The 23,479-nt window shown below is 43.6% G+C and overlaps 1 protein-coding gene across 1 annotated transcript in view; it reads right to left on the bottom strand.

The window, feature by feature from the left end:
• Positions 1-23,479, bottom strand: part of SLC25A21 (solute carrier family 25 member 21) — a 577,980-nt gene that overhangs the window by 82,874 nt on the left and 471,627 nt on the right. The window contains exons 5-8 of the mRNA XM_077262656.1: positions 15,918-15,984; positions 8,552-8,611; positions 8,250-8,357; positions 4,004-4,168 (exon numbers count right to left, since the gene is read on the bottom strand). Coding sequence (XP_077118771.1) covers positions 4,004-4,168; positions 8,250-8,357; positions 8,552-8,611; positions 15,918-15,984 — 400 coding nt within the window. The remainder of the gene's footprint in view (positions 1-4,003; positions 4,169-8,249; positions 8,358-8,551; positions 8,612-15,917; positions 15,985-23,479) is intronic.

Genomic DNA, 23,479 nt, shown 5'->3' with positions numbered 1-23,479 from the left:
ATGCCAAATACTGCATACTTCACATATTTCCATACTAAGGTCAAATCCTCCTTGTCAAGATACACAAGTAGTAGAATGGCAGGAAATCTGACTCTTTGTGCATAATTTATGTGTAATCCTCCCTGTTAATAAGTTAGGGCTAGATGCTGCCATGTTCCATCATTGCCTATGCCACAGAGAACCAAGAAGAGTCAACGGGCCAACAGAAAATTGACACATCAACAATGCAGAGTGACTAGTCCTTGTTAACTCGACAAGGAAAATATTGTCTCTGGGATTATATGTTCTTTCTGTGATTCAGCTGCAAACAGTGAATTTACTTCCGTATCTGACTCCTCTACTTCATAACAGGAGAATGCAAGTATTCATATCAATCTGCTGCATATAACAACCATCATAGGTAGAATATGCCATATAAGAGGCAAACCACCCACCATTGACATGGCACTGGTATATTCTGTTGCCCTTCACCACAGAATGTATACCCATCTATCCCCATGTCTTTAGGGATCACAATTTGATGGAAATCGATTAAAGATCTGGCTGCTGGTCCTGCCAATCTGTGACCATCGGACAGGAAATCTGAGAACCATCTCCTACCATCTATAGCTCTTCTGTTAATTAGCCAGCCTGGCGTGGCATCATCGTTGTAGCGCCATACACATGTGACGTTGTGCCAGGCTGGCAGTAAAGCAGCCTAAATGAGCATGCAATGACAGCAGGGGAGGAGGTGACCTGACCAAATTTATTATCACCCATTGTCCTAAATCTTTTATATGGGATGAGCTGCGGACCAAGTAGTATTAACATGGGAAATACACACAATACAATCCAGCAATTCCTGCCTTAATTGTCTCCATTTATTTGACTACGTTTTGTCTCATACTGCAATGAAGATTAAATAAATGAAGGTAGTCCATCTATACCCTCCCATCCACAGATCAGATGACCAATCGACAATCTTATGGGGTTAGCACTGTAGCTTTGCAGTTCTGGGGTCCTGGGTTCAAATTACGCCAAGGACAACATCTGTAAGGAGTTTGTATGTTCTCCCCGTGTTTGCGATGGTTTCCTCCGGGTTTCACCCCCACACTCCAAAGACATACTGATAGGGAATGTAGATTGTAAGCCCAAATGGGGACAGTGATGATAACGTCTGTAAAGCACTGTGAAACTAATGGCGCCATATAAGCAAGTAAAATAAATAAATTACATTTGGGTGTGCAAAGTCTCCCCAAACAGATGTCGCCAGGCAGAGGATCAGTCAGGGTTTTGGTTCTATGCAGTTATCCATTGGCGGCTGGGCACCCCACCCATCAGCCCAAGGGTGTTTATAATCACCTCTGGTTCCTACAGCTTACTTAAATGTGGAGGTTTCAAACCCAGGAGAGGCATGTTGCCCATTCACACTGTAGACTTATAGCACAAGAGAGGCATGTTTTAGATCATAGGACCCATCAGAGAAGTGTCACCTTGTTGCGGTTGATGGGCTCACATGAATTGGCCAATTTATGTGCTAAGAACCTTCATTTTTGTAAGTAATTAAAAAAAATTGTTTTTTTTTACTTTTTATTACAGTTTACTCAGCAATTATGATAGTTTTTGTGTTCGCATGTGTATTGGTCTCTACAGAGTGCTGCTGCTTTCCTCCATTTTGCAAATTATGTATTCATTGCAGTAGATATCTGTTACCAATATATGAAGGTGCTGGTAAGGTTTTTTGTTCTATGTTGCAAATCAATGCCTGACTGTTCTCAGGGAAGACAAATCTCTGGCAGATTGTGTCTGGCAGAAGATTATTTCTATTTAATAATTGAGAGCATATGCACACTCCGATGAATAGAGCATGCATGTGTAAGGGGAGGTAGGGATAAAGAGTTGGCAGCTAGAAAGTTTATGGCTAGTTTATGTAAGGGCTCACCATGTGACGTGGATCCGCTAAGGCCTCTTTCACACTTCCGTCTTTCAGCTCCTGTCGAGATACGTCGATTTTTGAGAATGCAGGATCCTGCAAAAAAATTGGCAGGATCCTGCATTTTCTCATAGACTTGTATTAGCGACGGATTGTGACGGATGGCCATCCGTTTCATCCGTCGTGCACTGGATCCTGCGTAAAAAAACGGTCCGTCGGGCAGAGAAAACGTTCAGAGGAACGTTTTTTCTGCACGTCGAAAAATCGTTGCTGCCTGTGAAAAGCAGGAATCCAGCGACGGGTCCCGTCTTTTCAAACTGAGCATGCGTGGAAGAATTTCCCGTTAGGGAAATTCTCTCTGGCTCGCTCTCTTTCTACTATTGATGCTGCCTATGCAGCATCAATAGTAACAAGATATAATGTGAAAAATAATTAAAAAAATTAAAAAATCGCAATATTCTCACCTACCAACGTCCTGCGCAGCATCACCGATGCTCCTGGCAGCTAGCGTTCCTAGTAATACATTGCAAAATCTCGCGAGAAGATGGAAATCAGACTTTTATTTTTCAAGTATGAGATCTCTAACTAGGGTCTGATACACAAAGATGTCTTTTATACCCACACTAATAGGTGTGATTCTTGAGTCAGACTTGTCTAAAAATGTACCCTGAAAAAGGAGCATCTCTAACACCGACAAGGGGGGTGTCAACAATTTATTCATACATTTCCATAAGATGTAACATGGGAACAGTACAACATTGAGTTGTAAGGAAAGATTATCCAGAATTGGTATTTAAAGAAAATAAATTATATTGTATACTGTATTGTGCCTGACACCGGGACTGAAGGTGCATGGCTTTTTTGTGGTGTTCATCAGTTATACACCATACATTAGGCTCAGCACTAGGTATAACAGTGTTTCCTGAAGTTGTCTTTCAGTCGTTTTTTTAGTTCCTTCTTTCATTTAAAGTGATTTTTCCAAAACTGTGCAGTTTGTAAAAAAAAACAAAAAAAAAACAATTTGCCATACACACCCTCCCCAGGTATTGCGCTGAGCGTCCACCTCTGTTCCTAGTTTCCGTTGTTATCTGCAGCGCTGATGTCATGTGGACAGCGCTGCAGCCAATCAAAGAGCACAGCTGCTCATGCCGCCTACTTGGCAGCTACCAAGCTCATTCATTGGCTACAGACAATAACATACACCAGAGGCAGTGGAGGAGACTTAGAGCTGGACCCAGGAAGGATAAGTAAAGCTCAGTTTGGTTTTAGCTTCAGCTGTGGGATAGTTTTTTTCTCTCCAAAATTGGAAAACCCCTTTTAGGTCTCGTAGTATTTTGCTAATGCTCCAGGTCAAATTCTTATGATCCTAACACCTATAGCAGGGATGCACCCCTGACCCATAGTCCCATTTCCATTCATGACTTTCTGCCTGTAATTTTCACATTTCATTCTAATAGCCATCTGAGTTATTTGTCAGTGTGTTATCTACCATCTCTTCCAGCCGTTCAGTGGAATGCTACCAGCAGTGAATAATAACACGAGGGGGTCATGTTAAGAATAACTTGTCAATGATGGGACACATACAACACATAACTGTTGTGTTTTCATGAGGGAAAGGAAGAAACAATTCTCAAGTCAAGGCAAAATTGATCCCTAAAGGCAAAAAACCCAATTAAAAAATCAAAAGAAAATAAAATAAATTTTTTTTTGCAAAGGTGAGTTATAAGCAGATTATTATCTGGTTATAGAAACATATAACAGTACAAAGAACAAAGGAGTACACAGTAAAAGAGATGAGAAACATGGAGGGCATGCCCATAACACTTAAAACGATGCACCCCTTACTGGCTCTGGGTCACTCATTAACACTCAATCCTTGGCGGTAAGGACATTCCTATTTATTGTAGACGTCAATGTGGTCAAATGCCTATATCAAGTGTCTATATCCAGTGCCCCAATGGTTCTCTTCTTCTTGAAGGGGATATTTCAGCTTTGCATCGATTGACACAGGTAGTGGGGATTCATGCATAATCCAATAGTAAATTATTATGTTAATAAACTGTATCAAGTAAAACAACTTTTCTATGGTACCTTATTAACCGGAAAAGCGTTCTTCACATTGAAATAGAATCCAAAATAAACCATATTGAAGACTCCGTGGCGACTCAAAGTGGCAGATAGTCCTTTGTTTAGACCTCGCAATCCTAGCCCTTCAGTTTGGATCACGTGACGAGCCTGTGCAAAGGTGGATGGTTGCTGGAAGATAATACGGGAGGGGTGGCTTACACTATAAGATGATGTAAGAGGTCTTACATATCCTGAAAAATACTGTAGGACTGTGGTGGAACCTAGAAGATGCTGGCCATAATGTTGTTACACCAGGGTTAGAAAAGAAACATGGAGAAGAAGTGTCCTGTGGGCATTAAAGGGTTATTCCCAACTGTAGAAGTAATCACCAATCCATGGGATAGGTCATGGCTTGCTGACCGCTGGAGGTCTGACAGGTGGACTCCCACCAAACCCAATAAGGGGGCTCTGAAATGTCTGGTATGAATGGAGCAGTGGCCCAACATGCACATCACTGATTCATTCATTATCTATGGGAATGCCAGTACAGGGCTCAACTTTTACCAGTAGTCCCATGGAAAATAAATAGAGCGGTGGCTGTACACCACTGCTCCATTCAGATGGGTCATTTCAGAGCCCCTTTCTGCTGAGAAAGGGGCTCTAAAATCCTGATTGGTGGCAGTACCATTGGTTAAATAGGTGAAAACTTCTAAAGATGGGAATAACTCTTTAAAGGACAGTAAATGCCTATCCTTGGCCACCACCTAAAAAGGTCTAAAATTCTGTGCTGAACACTGAAGGTGAACCTGTTACATTATAATAAAGGTACCTTCACACTAAACGATATCGCTAGCGATCCGTGACATTGCAGCGTCCTGGCTAGCGATATCGTTTAGTTTGACACGCAGCAGCGATCAGGATCCTGCTGTGATATCGCTGGTCGTTGAACAAAGTTCAGAACTTTATTTGGTCGTCAGACCGGCGTGTATCGTCGTGTTTGACACCAAAAGCAACGATACCAGCGATGTTTTACACTGGTAACCAGGGTAAACATCGGGTTACTAAGCGCAGGGCCGCGCTTAGTAACCCGATGTTTACCCTGGTTACCAGTGTAAAATGTAAAAAAATCAAACTACATACTCACCTTCGCGTCCCCCGGCGTCCGCTTCCTACACTGACTGAGCGCCGTAAAGTGAAAGTGAAAGTACAGCACAGCGGTGACGTCACCGCTCTGCTGTTAGGGCCGGCGCTCAGTCAGTGCAGGAAGCGGACGCCGGGGGACGCGAATGTAAGTATGTAGTGTTTGTTTTTTTTACATTTTACGCTGGTAACCAGGGTAAACATCGGGTTACTAAGCGCGGCCCTGCGCTTAGCAACCCGATGTTTACCCTGGTTACCCGGGGACCTCGGCATAGTTGGTCGCTGGAGAGCGGTCTGTGTGACAGCTCTCCAGCGATCAAACAGCGACGCTGCAGCGATTGGCATTGTTGTCGCTATCGCTGCAGCGTCGCTTAATGTGAAGGTACCTTAACATGATACAATTTGAGAGAATTAAAGGGGTAGTATGAGATCAGGTTTATGGTCAATCCTAATCCCCACATAGTGGAACACACACCGAGTAGCACTTGCTTTGTTGATTTTGTTATGCAGGACGTAAAGCCTTTTCCTCCCTGACATGTGAAGGACATAAGAAGACTAAAGATCTCACAGACTGAGTGATACAGGAATGTAGGACAGTGCAATTAGGACTGTCACTCAAGAGCAAAAGATGAAGATAAATTTAGAGTTGAAAAGTAAAAACAATGGAAAATAGAGGATGAGACTTTCTCATTTCAAAAGGTCACATCTCCAATTGTCAACTCTCCATTCCCGTGCCCCCTAGGTCTTGTACATAATATCTAGTAAAAGGGGCAACAGGCTGAAAGAGGTTGGCCATGAATAACATTTATCACCTATCCACAGAGCGGTCACTAGAATGGGCTCCCATGTTCCCTGTGAGTGGAGCAGTATCAGGACTAGCACCTACCACTATATTCATGACGTTATTATGATCATTGGTGGCCCCAAAGGTGAGATCCGAAGTGATCAGACATTTTTCACCTAACATGTGGAGAAATGATAAATGGTGGGGGTCCGACACCCCCAATGATCAGCTGTTAGAAGCCGATGGAAACAGTATGTGGCAGCAGAACACCACAGCACCGTACAGGGTTTAGTGTCCACTATCAGGTTGCAGATTACCACCTATTAGAACAGTAGTTGATCTGTAGTACCCAGCAGTGGCCACTAAACAGTGTGAGGAGCTGTGGTGCTCTGGTCAGTCATACTGTTTACATCCATCCGCTGCCACAGCTGATCGGTGGGGGTGCCAGGTTTTGGACCCCACAAATTGGATATGGATGAATTATCTAAAGGATGGGCTATCAATATCATTTCATTGTACTGAGAAACCCACTTAAGTTACAACAATAATATGTGGTAATATAACTGTCCATACTGGAAGGGGCTCCCAAACACATTGCAGCTGCTCAGGGTTGATTCTTCACACTTATACAGTGCTAGTTTACCACTACGTACAATGGTATAGTAATTATACTGAACACTATGTGGGGGTCATATGTGAGGTGCACTGTCTCATGTCAGGCCCCAGGCAAAGAAATCAAACAGTGTGCTATTAATCAAGATAAAAATACTGGTGCTGGGCAGGAAAACAACCTGGGGAGGCTCTGGAAGTGCTATGTCACCCCCCCCTCCTTCGTGCACTTAACGCTTCATTTGAATAGGGATTAAAATGCTAATCTCTCGGAAATGCAGCAACAGATAGAAGATATAAAGGTGCTGATGGATTTACATGTCAAGCCCATATTTGCAGTTTGATCTTACTTACAGATTCCCTTTAAGAAAAAAAACTTTACTCAAAGTTGTCCATATTCCTTAAAGGGGTTATCCAGGACTATATTTTTTTACTATGGGCCCAAGATCCAACAGGCTAGTTAGTTGCTATCTACCTACCTGTTGTGTCTGGCATCAATCTCTGCTGGTACATAGCGATCATAGACTGCTCCTGCTGGTGATTCAGTGGCTTCCAGTGACGTCACGTCGACAGAGCAGCAGCTTCTCTTCCTCTCTGCTCTGTTGACGGCGTGTGACTGCTGACATAATACTGAATGATAGCCCACTCCTCACAGTTAGGCCATGTGCCCACGCTGCGGATTCCATTGCGGAATTTTCCACAGCGGATTTGATAAATCCGCAGTGCAAGACTGCTGCGGTTTTTCCTGCGGATTTATCGCAGTTTCCGCTGCGGGTTTACACCTGCAGTTTTCTATTGGAGCAGGTGTAAACCCGCAGCGGAATCTGCACAAAGAATTGACATGCTGCGGAATATAAACCGCTGCGTTTCCGCGTGTTTTTTTCCGCAGCATGTGCACTGCGGATTTCGTTTGCCATAGGTTTACATTGTACTGTAAACTCATGGGAAACCGCTGCGGACCCACAGCTGCAGAAACGCTGCGGTTCCGCAGCAAAATCCGCAGTGTGTGCATATACCCTTAGGGTGAGTTTTCACGGTCAGTAAACGCTGCGTGTTTGACGCTGCGCAGAGCTGCAGCGTCAAACACGCAGCGTCCAGATGTTCCAGCATAGTGGAGGGGATTTTTGGAAATCCCGTGTCCACTATGCATGGAAACCCACATCCGTCTTCCCTGCGACTCCGGACATGCTGCGCGTCTTTTCAGATCGCAGCATGTCCGTACACCTTGCGGGGACGCAGCGTCCCCGCAAGGCATATCACAGGGCGCTATGGGAGAGAGCGATGATCCCGGATGTGTACAGTTAACACATCCGGCATCATCGCGTCTCAGAAAGGGGGCGGGGCTTAGCGCCGAGCGGCTTTGCCGCTGCGGCGATACCGCCGGCCATCCTGACCATGGACACATACCCTTAGGCAGCAGGGAGCGATCTGTCAATCAGCATGACAATGGCAGTCACGCCCTGTTGACAGAGCAGCCGGGAAGAAGAGCTGCTCTGTTGACGTGGAGTAGATTAATTACTCTGAGCTGGCGCCCGGTAGAACAGGCCAGGTAGATGCCTCTGCGAACAACTACATGCCTGTTAGTTTTGGGCCCATAGTAAAAAAAAATAATAATAATCCTATACAACCTCTTTAACTCTGGGGTTTTAATTTTTAATTTTTTTAAAAGCCAGTCATACAAACTAAATTAGACACATCAAAAACAGCATTTGAGCTTTAAACTTTCAGGACACTTACCTGGGAATAAGCATTGCGGTTAGCCTGTAGACTAACTTTTACAACTTCAAAAGGGTTAACTACCACGGCTTCTGTTAATCCAGATCCAAGTCCAGCAACTGCAAAAACCTGCAGAGAAGGCAACATGAACCAGTGTAATATAGAGGAAGCATAAGTGTTATGGCTTTTACGGTGATGATGTCAGCAATATAGACCATAGTTATAGAATGGTGATGTCATCACATGACCTTTTACAGAATGACTGCCTGTAAGAATGTATCATTACAGACAGAAGCGTGAGGATATAAGGGAGCAGGACTCACCCATGCAGGAGGCAAAGACAATGGAGCCAGCAGCTTTTTGTATTGTTCAAAGGTAAAGAACTGAAAGGAAGTAAAAATCACCGGTCAATCCACTGTGAAATCCTCGCTAATTGATTTGAATAAGAACATGTAATGCCTTATTCGCCCTGTAGGGGTGCTAGCTTTCTCCAGAGATTACAATTGATCGCCCATGATTAGAACCTTGTACTACTAACTTTAATGAGTTATTATCCCCCCCAAAATGCACTAAATGTATGATTGCTGGAGAATCCAAAGCTGGGACCCTTACAGATCACTAGAATAGACCACCGGAGCCCCCATCCTGAAGGATTTTGGATAGAGCAGTAGAAACTCACTTAGTGTACGTTCACATTTGCGGTCTGCGCCGCAGCATCGCCGCATGCGTCATGCGCCCCTATATTTAACATGGGGGCGCATGGACATGCATCGCACTTGCGTTTTGCGCCGCATGCGTCACTGCGGCGCACGCGTCCGGGCGCAGAGGACGCAGCAAGTTGCATTTTTGCTGCGTCCAAAATCAATCAAAAAAAGGACACATGCGGCGCAAAACGCAGCGTTGTGCATGCGTTTTGCTGCGTTTTTGTTTGCGTTGTGCGTTGCGGCGCCGACGCTGCGGCGCACAACGCAAATGTGAACGTAGCCTTACTGTGATTGGAGAATACAGTGCTGGGCTGTTTCTGTCATTCCCGCTGACATAGGAAGGAGCATATACAGGGCACATATATGACTACAGTTCTATCCAATCTCCTGCAAATCGGGCTTGGGGCCAAGTGATATGATGGGGTCCTAGCAGATGTCGCCCAAGCAATTTTACATCCATTCTATGGATAAATTAAATATGTTTTTCCATGAGATAACCCTTTTAAGACAAAAAGAAGCTATAAATCCATGTACAGCAAGCTCCCCCTAGAGGCAGCTGCAGGCAGTCGGAATTTTTTACTTTGCCCTTGTCAGGGATAGTGGATATCTTTATTATAAAAAGCATAGCCCTGACCCTTATACAGAGATGTAATGAAATAAATCAGCACAGGGAAAGCCATTAATCATGAAATGCAAATAATTACAGCTTATTAATTTCACTAATACATTTCCTGCTAACTAAATACAAAGGGCATATTTCTTTTACTACAGAGAGAAAGAGCAAGCACTCAGGAAATGTAAAGTTGGCTCCGTGTTTGAGTTTGCTGTTAAAGGTTGTTTTGGTTTGCTATAATTATGTGTGATGAGTGATGTGCGGTCACGTGGGCATGCTAGTGCTGAGATATTCATACAAGAGAATATTCGAGATGTCAGTATGTAAACATTGTGCACTTAAACCCCATACAGTACTGAGATTTCTTCTAAAAGAAGCAATGTAGAGGTCAACCTCGGCCTGAACCAGCGTTGGAAGGAAAAGCGGGCCTCTGACTAAAGTGTTGCTTCATTGTAATCAGACTAGTGATGAGCGGATGTGCTGGGATAAGGTGTTATCTGAGCATGCTTGGGTGACTTGACAGTGCCCAAAAAATATGTTCTGGTCCCCACGGCTGTACGTTGACGTTTGACAGCCAAAACAGATGTAGGGATGGATGCCTGTTTGTTAGACAATCCCTGCATATGGTGCGGCTGTCGAACAGCTGAGACATGTGGGCACGGGGACTTGAATATATTTTTCGAGCACGGCAAAGACACTCAGTAATCACATGAGCATGCTCCGATAACACCTTATCCCAGAACGTTCGCTCATCACTAAATCAGACTCATACAGATAATGAAAGGCATTATCAGTGTTCAGTGATCAATAGCTAAAAATCCTCAGAACCGACATGGACTACTATGGACTATTATAGCATGACCTGGTATTTTTCCACCATCGGGGGTTGTCCACATTTGGGAACATTAGGTATATACAGGCAGATCAAGGTTGGGGCAATGGAATGATATTCTAAAAATTTAGTTCAATAACCCATGGAATGGTTAGATAACGTAAACATTAAAGGGATCTGGAAATATCCTTGGGCACTTTCTAACAACTGTCAAGTCAATTATTAAAAGTTGCTGGAAATCCACAAAAACTCCCACTTTGGGTAGATGGGTGGAAGTGTCTAACAATATTATGAAAAAGGAAAACATGATTGCACACTCGCCTCAAAGCTTTTCATCGCCAATGGCCATGTCGGATATTATTCAGTGAGGGGGAATGACCTGGCAATCTGTTTGTCAGAAAATAACACTTAAAATAGAATGTTGTGGTAGATGTGGTCTCCTCTGAAGTGCTGGTTCAATAAGTTGTTGGGGTTTTTTTGTGTCCCCCCCCCCACACACACACACCTCCTTTTCCTTCCCATTCTTTCTCTTTATACCCTCCTTTCTTCTTTGCATTCCTCTAGCACATACACAATTATTTGGTTCATGTAAGAGCTTATATTAATACCTTATCAAGCTCACATATTATACTCACATTCTAATGTTTAACAATAACAATGTTAACAACTTTTTTATTGTTATTATTGAGCGTAATTGGAATGTTCTGTTTTCATTTCAATGTTGTTAAAACCGAATAAAAACATTTAAAGTAAATAAAAAAAAAAAAAAAAAGGGATCCTGACAGCCGATATATGATGTCCGATTTACGGGCAGCATATAGCAGACACTGGCTGTGATTTCCTCGCATAGGAGACTAGTCGGATAGGTGGGACGAGACCTGTCACTCACACGCCACCAGGGTCCCACCTGTCTGACTTATATCCCACGTGAATCGGTGTCTTTTAAAGAATGTTTTTCCCTGAAACACTGCAGCATTTTAGAGTCAAACATGCCTGGCTGAAATCACTAGATTGTGTTGACCAAGATTACACCATCTATTAGTTGACTTACTTTGTGCTAGAAACGCCCACCAAACCAATGGGGCGTTTTGTTGTTGCATGTTAGTCCTCTCCAATTTTCAAGTGAAAACACAGCCTTTTTCAGAAAAGGTGGAGAAAGTGTTTAGCTGTATCAGTTGTCCCTTTAAAGCGAACCTGACAGGTCCCTCATGCCCCCAAACCACCAGCATATGTTTATTCTTATGTTAACACCCTGCCTAACAAGCCTTTTTTTTTACAGTATAGGCGATTCCAATTGATGGCAAAAAAAGAAGGTTTAAAATCCATTCCCAATATGCTAATTAGTTTCAGGTTAGTCAAGGGGGCATTGGTTTCCCCAGGCTGGTTGCTCAGTAATAATGTTAAAGCTCCTCTCTGGGATTGATAGCCCAATTTACCAGAGCCATTGTTACCCTCAGCTCTCCGCAAGACTCAGGTAAGGTGAGTGTAAGCTCTCCAACGCCCCTCGACTAGTCAAAAACTAATTATCATATTGGAAATTGACTTGAACCTTTTTTTAATCACTTATCTTATATTGTACAAAGGGCTTGTTAGGCAGGATGTTAACATACGAATAAACACATTATGGCGATTTCAGCGGCATGGGGAACCTGTCAAATTCTCATTAATGCAGATCTTGTAAAAATTTTAGCAAGAAATTAGAACATTTTATGCAGGTTAAACCAGAATTTAGAAAACAAACATAAAAAAAAGGAAAGGAAAAAAAAAACATTCCGCTATAAGTTCACAGCTTTATTTTTTTGCAAATATGATGACAAATATGATGGTTTAGAATTATGAAATTAAATATGTAAAGAGTTATATTTACAGCATGGGAACCATATTACGTTTCTGTATAGAGCAGCCAGAAAATAACCATACGTATGAGCACTAAGAGAGGATATTTTTGATACATGTGAAAAAAAAAATAACCTCACATTTCGCACTTTGTAAATACAGCTGCTGTGAAGAGCAAACATGCTTTACAGCACAAAGCGCTGATTGAAAAATGAAGAAGGGAACACTGAACTGAATCAATAAAACCACTGTTACTTAAAGGTGCTTTTCCTTCTAGGGGACTTATGTGGAACCCATATCTATCTAGGAACAGCAGGATTTCAACCCCAAATCAATTTATATGTGCATGTAGCTCTTTCAATGACAAGGCCAGCAATACCTTTACATGGCAAGTCCGTTCTTCTGTTACCGAGAAATAAGTGTTTGAATAGATATAGAAGCTGAAGCGCTATGGTAGATCTGAAGCCTCTGTCACTCCAGCTCTATTCCCCGCTCAGCGCCGTCTCCTCCTGCTTGACTGACAGCCTCTCTGCTGTGTGACATCATGCAATGGCTTCGTCAGTCAAACAGGAGATGACACTAGGCAGGGAATAGAGCTGAAGTGACAGCCACATTTATGAATCAATGCAAAAGGTTATTTCTGGCCACGTAAAGGTATTGATGGACTTGTCTTTGAAAGAGGTATATGTATATATAAATAGTTTGTGGAGTGAAATCCTGCTTTCTGGAAAAGAAAGGAGGCAGCACAAAGCTTGCATGGCTCTGTTAATTTCCATGGAAAATCTCAATATTACAGAACAAGGAAACTTGAACATTTTTTAAAGCTCCAGTGGGAATTAATGCAGAGGCTACCTCTCCTTTCCTGAAAAAGAGTGACTGGGCTCCAGGTTTGAGATAGATGTGGGTTCTGTCAGAATGTCATACATATCCCAGATTTGAATACACCTTTAGGCTGCTTTCACATCTCCGGAAAAAAAAAAACACGGTACCGGAAATGACAGTGTCTGTGTGTGCAATACTTGCGGCACACATGTGGCAACTGTGTGCCGCATCAGTACCAAACGGACGGGCGCCAGGGAAAAAGCGCTACAGTAAGCGCTGTTCCTCAAAGCCAGGTGCTAAAGATGCGCTCATCATCAGAATGATGAGAGTTGTATTCAAGTGATAACAATGACAGCAGGTGGCAGCTGATTGAACTATTACTCCCATCAGCCTACACCTGCTGCCGCTAATAACAGTGACAGCAGAAGCGGTTGATGAGTATTCCTCACCTGCTGCCTGAGCTGTAAATAAATAAATGAAAAAATCCAGAGAGGGTTCCCCTCTATTTTCTATATCCAGCCAGGCAAAACTGACAGCTGGGGGCTGCAACCCTCATCTGTCAGCTTTAGCAAGGCTATTTATCAAGAACAGAGGGGTCACCACAATTTTTTTTTAGTTATTTAAGTAAATAATTTTAAAAAAACGCAGTGGGGTCCCCTCCATTTTTGACAACCAGCCTTGCTAAAGCTGACAGCTGGGGGGCTGGTATTTTCAGGCTGGTAAGGGGCCATTTATATGGCCCACCCAGCCTAAAAATAGCAGCCCGCAGCTACCAAGAAAAGGCACATCTATTAGATGCGCCAGTTCTGGCGCTTTGCCCGGCTCCACCCACTTGCCCTGTAGTGGCGGCAAGTGGGGTTCATATTTGTCACCTTTGTATTGTCAGGTTACATCAAGCCCATGGCTTAGTAATGGAGAGGTGATTATAAGACATCTCTCCATTACTAATTCTATAGTTGTATGGTAAATAAAGACAGTCAGAATAGTCTTTTATTAGAAATAAAACAAAACACACTTTTCCATTTTTAGTTAAAAACAATAAACACAGTTATACTCACCTAAAGCCTAATTCCGCTGAAGAATTTGTCGTATGTAATAAAACTAAAGTAAAAAACAACAATATCCCTTACCTCTCCATCGTTCTGTCCCACGCTCCACGCTGTCATCTATGTCTGGGGGATAAATAGTTTTCAACCTGGACGGTGCCAAGATGCAACCGTCCAGGCTGAGAACTTTTCACGGTGATCTGCTGTGAAGACACTGAGCTTAAACTGCGGTGACCTCATCACTGACTTAGTCCTCACGGTGCTGAGGTCACCGCAGTTCATCCCTCCTGGGAATGCATACTCAGTGACTGGCGGTAACCACGAGGATGTGACCGCTGGTCAATGATGCTGCTCATTCACCAGTGGTTCTCAGCCTGGACGTTCGCATCTTGGCAAATTCTATCTGTGACTCTTGTCTTGTCTGTCTGAGTAGACATCCCTGATCTTCACATGAAAATTTTGAGGGAGGGCATATGTACCCTAGATGCAAACCATGCAGGTGGTATAGATGTAGACACCGCCAACTAGTGGTTGCCGAGCACATTGCATCCCCGTGCTCTATGATAAGGTACAGAATGGCCTTTCACTTTGAATATCACATTGACATCTGTAGTTTGCCTTTGGAAAAAGGCAGACAAGCCCTTGTTACTCCATAGTTTTTGCTTTTGGGTGGCTAGAAGCTATGTTCCACTCCCATTCTTAAAGGGGTATTCCATTTTTTTTAAAGCCCTTGTCCTGTTTAAAAAAATAAACCAACTGAGCTTAAATCACCTTACCCAGTTCCAGCACAGAGCCTACAGCCACTGCTTCCACTTTCTGTTATTGTCTGCAGTATTGATGTCATGTCGACTGCCCTGCAGCCAATAACTTTGCCCAAGCTAATGGCCACTCAGAGCCGCTGAGCTCACTGAATGGCTGCTGCTGCACTGCCAAAGTGACATCACTGCTGCAGACCATAAGCACTGGGAGCAATGGTGGAGATTAAGCGCTGGAGTCAAAACAGGCTCAACAAAACAAAATTCTAATTTATTTTCAATAACAAATGTTTTCCAAAATAAAAAAAGAAAACTTTTAAGGAACTGCACAGATAGCACATAAGGGGGTGGAGTAGTTAAAGTTTAAAGGGAAAGGCATGCACCAGAACTCACAAACCAGGCCCTTCTGTCCAGGGCAGTAAAACCCAGAGCCCTAAATGAGGGGCTCATTTTTTATTTTTTTTAAACTGTAAATTTTTACTAAGATTTTTCACATTTTAACAAATGAAATGAAATCCAGACAAACATTTACATCCAGAGGCACAGCAAATAAAGGAAATTACAAAGACGGGGCAATGCAAGTGTGCAGTTTTATTACACCTGGAGTCACAGAAAGTATAGGGTTAATGCAATTTTTTTTTACCCTCTATTGGAGACAAAGAGTTGGAGCCTCTGGTTCTTTCTGTGCGGAGCTGCAGGGCTGCCAAAAGTTCTGATTTGCTTCCCATGGTAATGTCAACGTTATGTAAATAGCGCAGGTAAAGCGCGGCTTTGCATGACATGTAAATAGAGAATTTGTTTTACAGAACAGGGGATGATTTTCTAGTTTCCTTTTCATTTAACAAACGTCTCTGATGATTCCTGGTCAGAGGTCAAGTCCCCAGTTAGCTGACAGGAGCTGGAGTGAGACATTTAACCCTTTCTCAACATACCGGGAGGGTTCAGGTTCTGTGTGCGGTGTGTCTGCTGGTTTCTACAACTCATGCGGCTAATATTTTCATAAAGCAAATAAAAGATGAATGAAACTGACCGCACAGTCAGAGAAGTGACATCACATATAACGTTACGATGAGGGACTTACCTTAACTGCTCGCTTCGGGGTCTCGGCCAAGATTGGAGGAAGTATTCCTTTATAGAAGCCGAATAACCTATAAAATTATAAGTAGCCATCTTACACATGATCCGGCCATCAGATTAGGTTTTCCACTACACAATATATTTAATTGTATTTCTAACACAAATACAGTAAAAACTCCCATGACAGATTTTCAGCCACACCCCACATCATCTTCTTTTAAAAGACCACCCGCTACAACACTAGCGGTCATCTCAAAGAAGTTTCACAGTATACTGTATATTCTTTAAGGGAATCTGTCACCCCGGGGACAAACAGTGGGGAAAAAAAGTATTTAGTCAGCCACAATTGTGCAAGTTCTCACACTTAAAAAAATGAGAGAGGCCTGTAATTGACATCATAGGTAGACCACAACTATGAGAGTCAAAATGAGAAAACAAATCCAGAAAATCACCTTGTCTGATTTGGCAAGATTTATTTTGCAAATTACGGTATGTAGAAAATAAGTATTTGGTCATTAACAAAAGTTCATCTCAATATTTTGTTATATATCCTTTGTTGGCAATTACAGAGGTCAAACTTTTTCTGTAAGTCTTCACAAGGTTGGCACACACTGTTGGTGTGTTGGCCCATTCCTCCATGCAGATCTCATCCAGAGCAGTGATGTTTTAGTCCTGTCGCTGGGCAACTTGGACTTTCAACTCCCTCCAAAGGTTTTCTATGGGGTTGAGATCTGGAGACTGGCTAGGCCACTCCAGGACATTCATATGCTTCTTACAAAGCTACTCCTTCGTTGCCCTGGCGCTGTGCTTGGGATTATTATCATTCTGAAAGACCCATCCACGTTTCATATTCAATGCCCTTGCTGATGGAAGGAGGTTTGCACTCAAAATCTCACAATACATGGCCCCATTCATTCTTTCATGTACACAGATCAGTAATCCTGGTCCCTTTGCAGATAAACAGCCCCAAAGCATGATGTTGCCACCCCCATGCTTCACAGTAGGTACAGTATTTTGTTTGGAAGCAACTCAGCATTCTGTCTCCTCCAAACATGACGAGTTTTGTTTCTACCAAAAAGTTCTACTTTTGTTTCATCAGACCATAGGACATTTTCCCAATACTATTCTAGATAATCCAAATGATCTCTATAGCAAACTTCAGATGGGCCTGGACATATACTGGCTTAAGCAGGGGGACACGTCTGGCACTGCAGGATCTAAGTCCCTGGCGGCGTAGTGTGTTACTGATGGTAGCATTTGTTACGGTGGTCCCAGCTCTATGCAGGTCATTCACTAGGTTCCCCCGTGTGGTTCTGGGATTTTTGCTCACCGTTCTTGTGATCATTTTGACCTCACAGGGTGAGATCTTGCGTGGAGCCCCAGATCGAGTGAGAATATCAGTGGTCTTGTATGTCTTCCATTTTCTTATTATTGCTCCCACAGTTGATTTCATCACACCAAGCTTCTTGCCTACTGCAGATTCAGTCTTCTCAGACTGGTACAGGGCTACAATTTTGTTTCTGGTGTCCTTCGACAGCTCTTTGGTCTTCACCATAATGGAGTTTGGAGTGTGACTGTTTGAGGTTGTGGACAGGTGTCTTTTATACTGATAATAAGTTTAAACAGGTGCCATTGCTACAGGTAATGAGTGGAGGACAGAAGAGTCTCAAAGAAATTGTTACAGGTCTGTTAGAGCCTGAAATCTTGCATGTTTTTAGGTGACCAAATACTTATTTTCCACCATAATTTGAAAAATAAATCTTGCCAAATTAGACAAGGTGATTTTCTGGATTTGTTTTCTAATTTTGACTCTCATAGTTGTGGTCTACCTATGATGTCAATTACAGGCCTCGCTCATCTTTTTACGTGGGAGAACTTGCACAATTGGTGGATGACTAAATACTTTTTTCCCCACTGTATATGACCTATTAATATGAGTACACAGGTAATAGAAATGTTACACTAGTCCTACCTGTATGCCTCATATTAATGGTCTTGTTGTTGAGAAATCTTATATTCTTTCCTCATGCTAATGATTTCTTCCAGGCTCCGGGGCGTGCGGTGACTGGAAGAAATCCCTGTCTTCATTATAATACCACCCCCATCCCATGCATGTTACTCTGACCTGTGATGCGCAGTTGTGGCGCTGGAATCCCACACCTGCGCCATACAATCCATCCACAATCTGTACCTGTCATGTCGGACACTGTCCAGACCAGGTCGTCTGACAGACAGCGGTAATTCCGCGTTTGACCACTGTTTGCTCATTGGCGTCGGCTAGTTTTCGTCTGGCTGCTCCGGGGTTAATTTATCTGATCCTCGGATTGGAAGCTGGGCCATGCCCATTTCCTTTAAATGGTTCTCCTGATCTTTGGGCGTCGCCGATTATAGCTTCTGTCTTATCCGTAGTTATCTCGGTCCGGAGTGGAGAGCTGGTTGTTGGAGAATCGTTGCTGGTGGTGTATATTTTCCTTTATCCTTGTTTGTTATAACTGTGGGTATTGGTCTATTGCATTCACTGGGTGGTGGGCGGTGGTGTTCAGTCTAGGGCTGAATCAGGAGTCAGGGTGAGGGTGGAGGCCTGAACATGCACACCTCCAGTGTAAACTTCAGGTAGAGGGTCAGACAGGGTTTCCCTAGTCTGGGGGAAATTGCAGGGGCCCGGGTTATTAGCTCTCGCCCTCCTTGTATTCCCGTGACAGTACCTTTTCATCCCTTCTATGGGCAGTGTATTCAGGGATCTTCCAGGCAGGCAATTACCATTCCAGTGACATCCTGCATGCGCAATGAGATAAGGTGCTCTCACCATTTCCTCCCTGCTTAGTCATCGCTACACATGGTTGTCTATGCAGGGAAGAAGAGGGGAGAGCATCTTATCATTGTGCACGCTGGAGGTCACAGTGACTCGCCAGCACCCACGCAGAAGATCCTTGAATACACTGCCCACAGACGGGAGGAAAAGGTACAGATTGTGGAGGGAGAGCAGGGCACAGGCGCGAGATTATGGCGCCACAACTCAACATCAAATGGCATTGTGATGTGAATGGTAGGGGTGTAGTATTATAATGAAGACAGGAGGCAGGGATTTCTTCCAGGCACTGTACACCCCAGAGCCTGGAAGAAATCATTAGCATAAAGAAATAAAATAAGATTTCTCAAGACCACCAATATGAGGCATACAGGTAGGACTAGTGTAACATTTCCATCACCTGTATGCCCATATTAAATAGGTTATATACGTCCCAGGGGGTGACAGATTCCCTTTAAAATGATCTTGCCATTAAATGATTCAAAAAAAGAGGAAAGACAAATGATTGATTGCACTTTCTAAATTTTAACCCCTTCATGACCCAGCCTATTTTGACCTTAATGACCTGGCCGTTTTGTGCAATTCTGACAAGTGTCCGTTTATGAGGTAATAACTCAGGAACGCTTCAACGGATCCTAGCGGTTCTGAGATTGTTTTTTCGTGACATATTGGGCTTCATGTTAGTGGTAAATTTAGGTCGATAATTTCTGAGTTTATTTGTGAAAAAAATGGAAATTTGGCGCAAATTTGGAAAATTTAGCAATTTTCACATTTTTAATTTTTATTCTGTTAAACCAGAGAGTTATGTGACACAAAATAGTTAATAAATAACAACATTTCCCACATGTCTACTTTACATCAGCACAATTTTGGAAACAACATTTTTTTTTTGCAAGGAAGTTACAAGGGTTAAAATTTGACCTGTGATTTCTCATTTTTACAACAAAATTTACAAAACCATTTTTTTAGGGACCACCTCACATTTGAAGTCAGTTTGAGGGTTCTATATGGCTGAAAATACTCAAAAGTGACATCATTCTAAAAACTGCACCCCTCAAGGTGCTCAAAACCACATTCAAGAAGTTTAGTAACCCTTCAGGTGTTTCACAGCAGCAGAAGCAACATGGAAAGAAAAAATGAACATTTAACTTTTTAGTCACAAAAATGATCTTTTAGCAACAATTTTTTTATTTTCCCAAGGGTAAAAGGAGAAACTGGACCACGAACGTTGTTGTCCAATTTGTCCTGAGTACGCTGATACCTCATATGTGGGGGTAAACCACTGTTTGGGTGCACGGCAGGGCTCAGAAGGGAAGGAGCGCCATTTGACTTTTTGAATGAAAAATTGGCTCCAATCTTTAGCGGACACCATATCGCGTTTGGACAGCCCCCGTGTGCCTAAACATTGGAGCTCCCCCACAAGTGACCCAATTTTGGAAACTAGACCCCCCCAAGGAACTTATCTAGAAGCATAGTGAGCACTTTAAACCCTCAGGTGCTTCACAAATTGATCCTTAAAAATTAAAAAGTACTTTTTTTTTTTTACACAAATTCTTTTAGCCTCAATTTTTTCATTTTCACATGGGCAACAGGATAAAATGGATCCTAAAGTTTGTTGGGCAATTTCTCCTGAGTACACCGATACCTCATATGTGGGGGTAAACCACTGTTTTGGTGCATGGCAAGGCTCGGAAGGGAAGGCGCGCCATTTGACTTTTGAATGGAAAATTAGCTCCAATTGTTAGCGGACCTCATGTCGCGTTTGCAGAGCCCCTGTGTGCCTAAACATTGGAGCTCCCCTACAAGTGACCCCATTTTGGAAACTAGACCCCCCAAGGAACTTATCTAGATGCATAGTGAGCACTTTAAACCCCCAGGTGCTTCACAGAAGTTTATAACGCAGAGCCGTGAAAATAAAAAATAATTTTTCTTTCCTCAAAAATTAATTTTAGCCCGGAATTTTTTATTTTCCCAAGGGTAACAGGAGAAATTGGACCCCAAATGTTGTTGTCCAGTTTGTCCTGAGTACGATGATACCCCATATGTGGGGGTAAACCACTGACTGGGCGCACGGCAGGGCTCGGAAGGGAAGGCACACCATTTGGCTTTTGGAATGGAAAATTAGCTCCAATCATTAGCGGACACCATGTCACGTTTGGAGAGCCCCTGTGTGCCTAAACATTGGAGCTCCCCCACAAGTGACCCCATTTTGGAAACTAGACCTCCCAAGGAACTAATCTAGATGTGTGGTGAGCACTTTGAACCCCCAAGTGCTTCACAGAAGTTTATAACGCAGAGCCGTGAAAATAATAAATGTGTTTTCTTTCCTCAAAAATATTTTTTTTAGCCCAGAATTTTTTAATTTTCCCAAGGGTAACAGGAGAAATTTGACCCCTAGAGTTGTTGTCCAGTTTCTCCTGAGTACGCTGATACCCCATATGTGGGGGTAAACCACTGTTTGGGCACATGCCGGGGCTCGGAAGGGAAGTAGTGACGTTTTGGAATGCAGACTTTGATGGAATGGTCTGCGGGCATCATGTTACGTTTGCAGAGCCCCTGATGTGCCTAAACAGTAGAAACCCCCCACAAGTGACCCCATTTTGGAAACAAGACCCCCCAAAGAACTTATCTAGATGTGTAGTGAGCACTTTGAACCCCCAAGTGCTTTACAGAAGTTTACAACGCAGAGCCGTGAAAATAAAAAATCATTTTTCTTTCCTCAAAAATGATGTTTCAGCAAGCAATTTTTAATATTCACAAGGGTAACAGGAGAAATTGGACCCCAATAGTTGTTGCCCAATTTGTCCTGAGTACACTGATACCCCATATGTGGGGGTAAACCACTGCTTGGGCACACGTCGGGGCTCGGAAAGGAAGTAGTGACGTTTTGAAATGCAGACTTTGATGGAATGGTCTGTGGGCGTCATCTTGCGTTTGCGGAGCCCCTGATGTGCCTAAACAATAGAAACCCCCCAAAAGTGACCCCATTTTGGAAACTAGACCCCCCAAGGAACTTATCTAGATATGTGGTGAGCACTTTGAACCCCCAAGGGCTTCACAGAAGTTTACAACGCAGAGCCGTGAAAAAAAAAACTGTTTGGGCGCACGTCAGGGCTCGGAAGGGAGGGAGCACCATTTGACTTTTTGAACGCAAGATTGGCTGGAATCAATGGTGGCGCTATGTTGCGTTTGGAGACCCCTGATGTGCCCTAATCACAACCCTAACCCCAACCCTAACCCTAATCCTAACCCTAATCCCAACCCTAACCCCAACCCCAACCACAACTTTAACCCCAACACATCCCTAACCATAACCCTAACTACAAGCCTATTCTTAACCCTATTTCCAACCCTAGCCCTAATTCCAACCCTAACTCTAATTCCAACCCTAAGGCTATGTGCCCACGTTGCGGATTCGTGTGTGATTTTTCCGCACCATTCTTGAAAAATCCGCAGGTAAAAGACACTGCGTTTTACCTGCGGATTTACCGCGGATTTCCAGTGTTTTTTATGCGGATTTCACCTGCAGATTCCTATTGAGGAACAGGTTTAAAAACCTGCGGAATCCGCACAAAGAATTAACATGCTGCGGAAAATACAACACAGCATTTCCACGCTGTATTTTCCGCACCATGGGCACAGCGGATGGTACTGTAAGCCTGATGGAACACTGCTACAAATCTGCAGCGGCCAATCCGCTGCGGATCCGCAGCCAAATCCGCACCGTGTGCACATAGCCTAATTCTAACGCTAACCCTAGTTCTACCCCTAACCCTAACCCTAGTGGAAAAAAATTTTTTTCTTTATTTTATTATTGTCCCTACGTATGGGGGTGATAAAGGGGGGTCATTTACTATTTTTTTAATTTTGATCACTGTGATAGGTTTTATCACAGTGATCAAAATGTAGCTGGAACGAATCTGCCGGCTGGTAGATTCGGCGGGCGCACTGCGCATGCGCCCGCCATTTTGGAAGATGGCGGCGCCCGTGGAGAAGACGGACGGACACCGGGAAGCTTGGTAAGTATGAGGGGGGGGGATCGGAGCACGGGGGTGGGATGGGAGCGGACAGGAGGACGGGGGGGCAGACAGGACGACGGAGGGGAGCGGAGCACAGGATGGAGGACTGGGGAGGAGATCGGTGGCGGTGTACAGACCAGTGGGCAAATTTTAGGCCACACCCATTTCACAACTAGCCACGCCCCAACCACACCCATTTAGCACTTCTGATCACAATGTTTCGTTAACAATAATTATGAACAAAAAAATATGGCCACACACGACGCTCCATACTGTACAATGGCCATTGGCCACATTATGCTCCATACTGTATAATGGCCCCACATGATGCTGCGTACAGTATACTTGCCCCACGTGATGGTCCATACAGTATAATGGCGCCACATGATGCTTTGTACAGTATAATGGCCCCACACGATGCTGGGTATAGTATAATGGCCACACAATGCTGGGTACAGTATAATGGCCCCACACAATGCTGGGTGCAGTATAATGGCCACACATGGTTACCCCACCCCCATCATTGCCTTCTCCATCAGTACACACAAACACCTTTCACCGCTCTCCCTCGCAGCAGCCGGCAGCTTCCACTCCCACGGCGCTGAATGGTGTCATCCAGCTGCGCCGCTGACTGCTGTATCCAGCATTACAGCTCAGTCCCCATAGAATGTAATACAGCACAGCCCCATAGAATATAATGCTGCACAGCCCCCATAGAATGTAACGCAGGCAGGTGGC

This window comes from Ranitomeya variabilis, chromosome 1, assembly GCF_051348905.1.
Source record: "Ranitomeya variabilis isolate aRanVar5 chromosome 1, aRanVar5.hap1, whole genome shotgun sequence".
Taxonomy (NCBI): domain Eukaryota; kingdom Metazoa; phylum Chordata; class Amphibia; order Anura; family Dendrobatidae; genus Ranitomeya; species Ranitomeya variabilis.
Note: the sequence above shows the minus strand (reverse complement) of the source record. Positions and strands in the feature narration are given on the sequence as shown.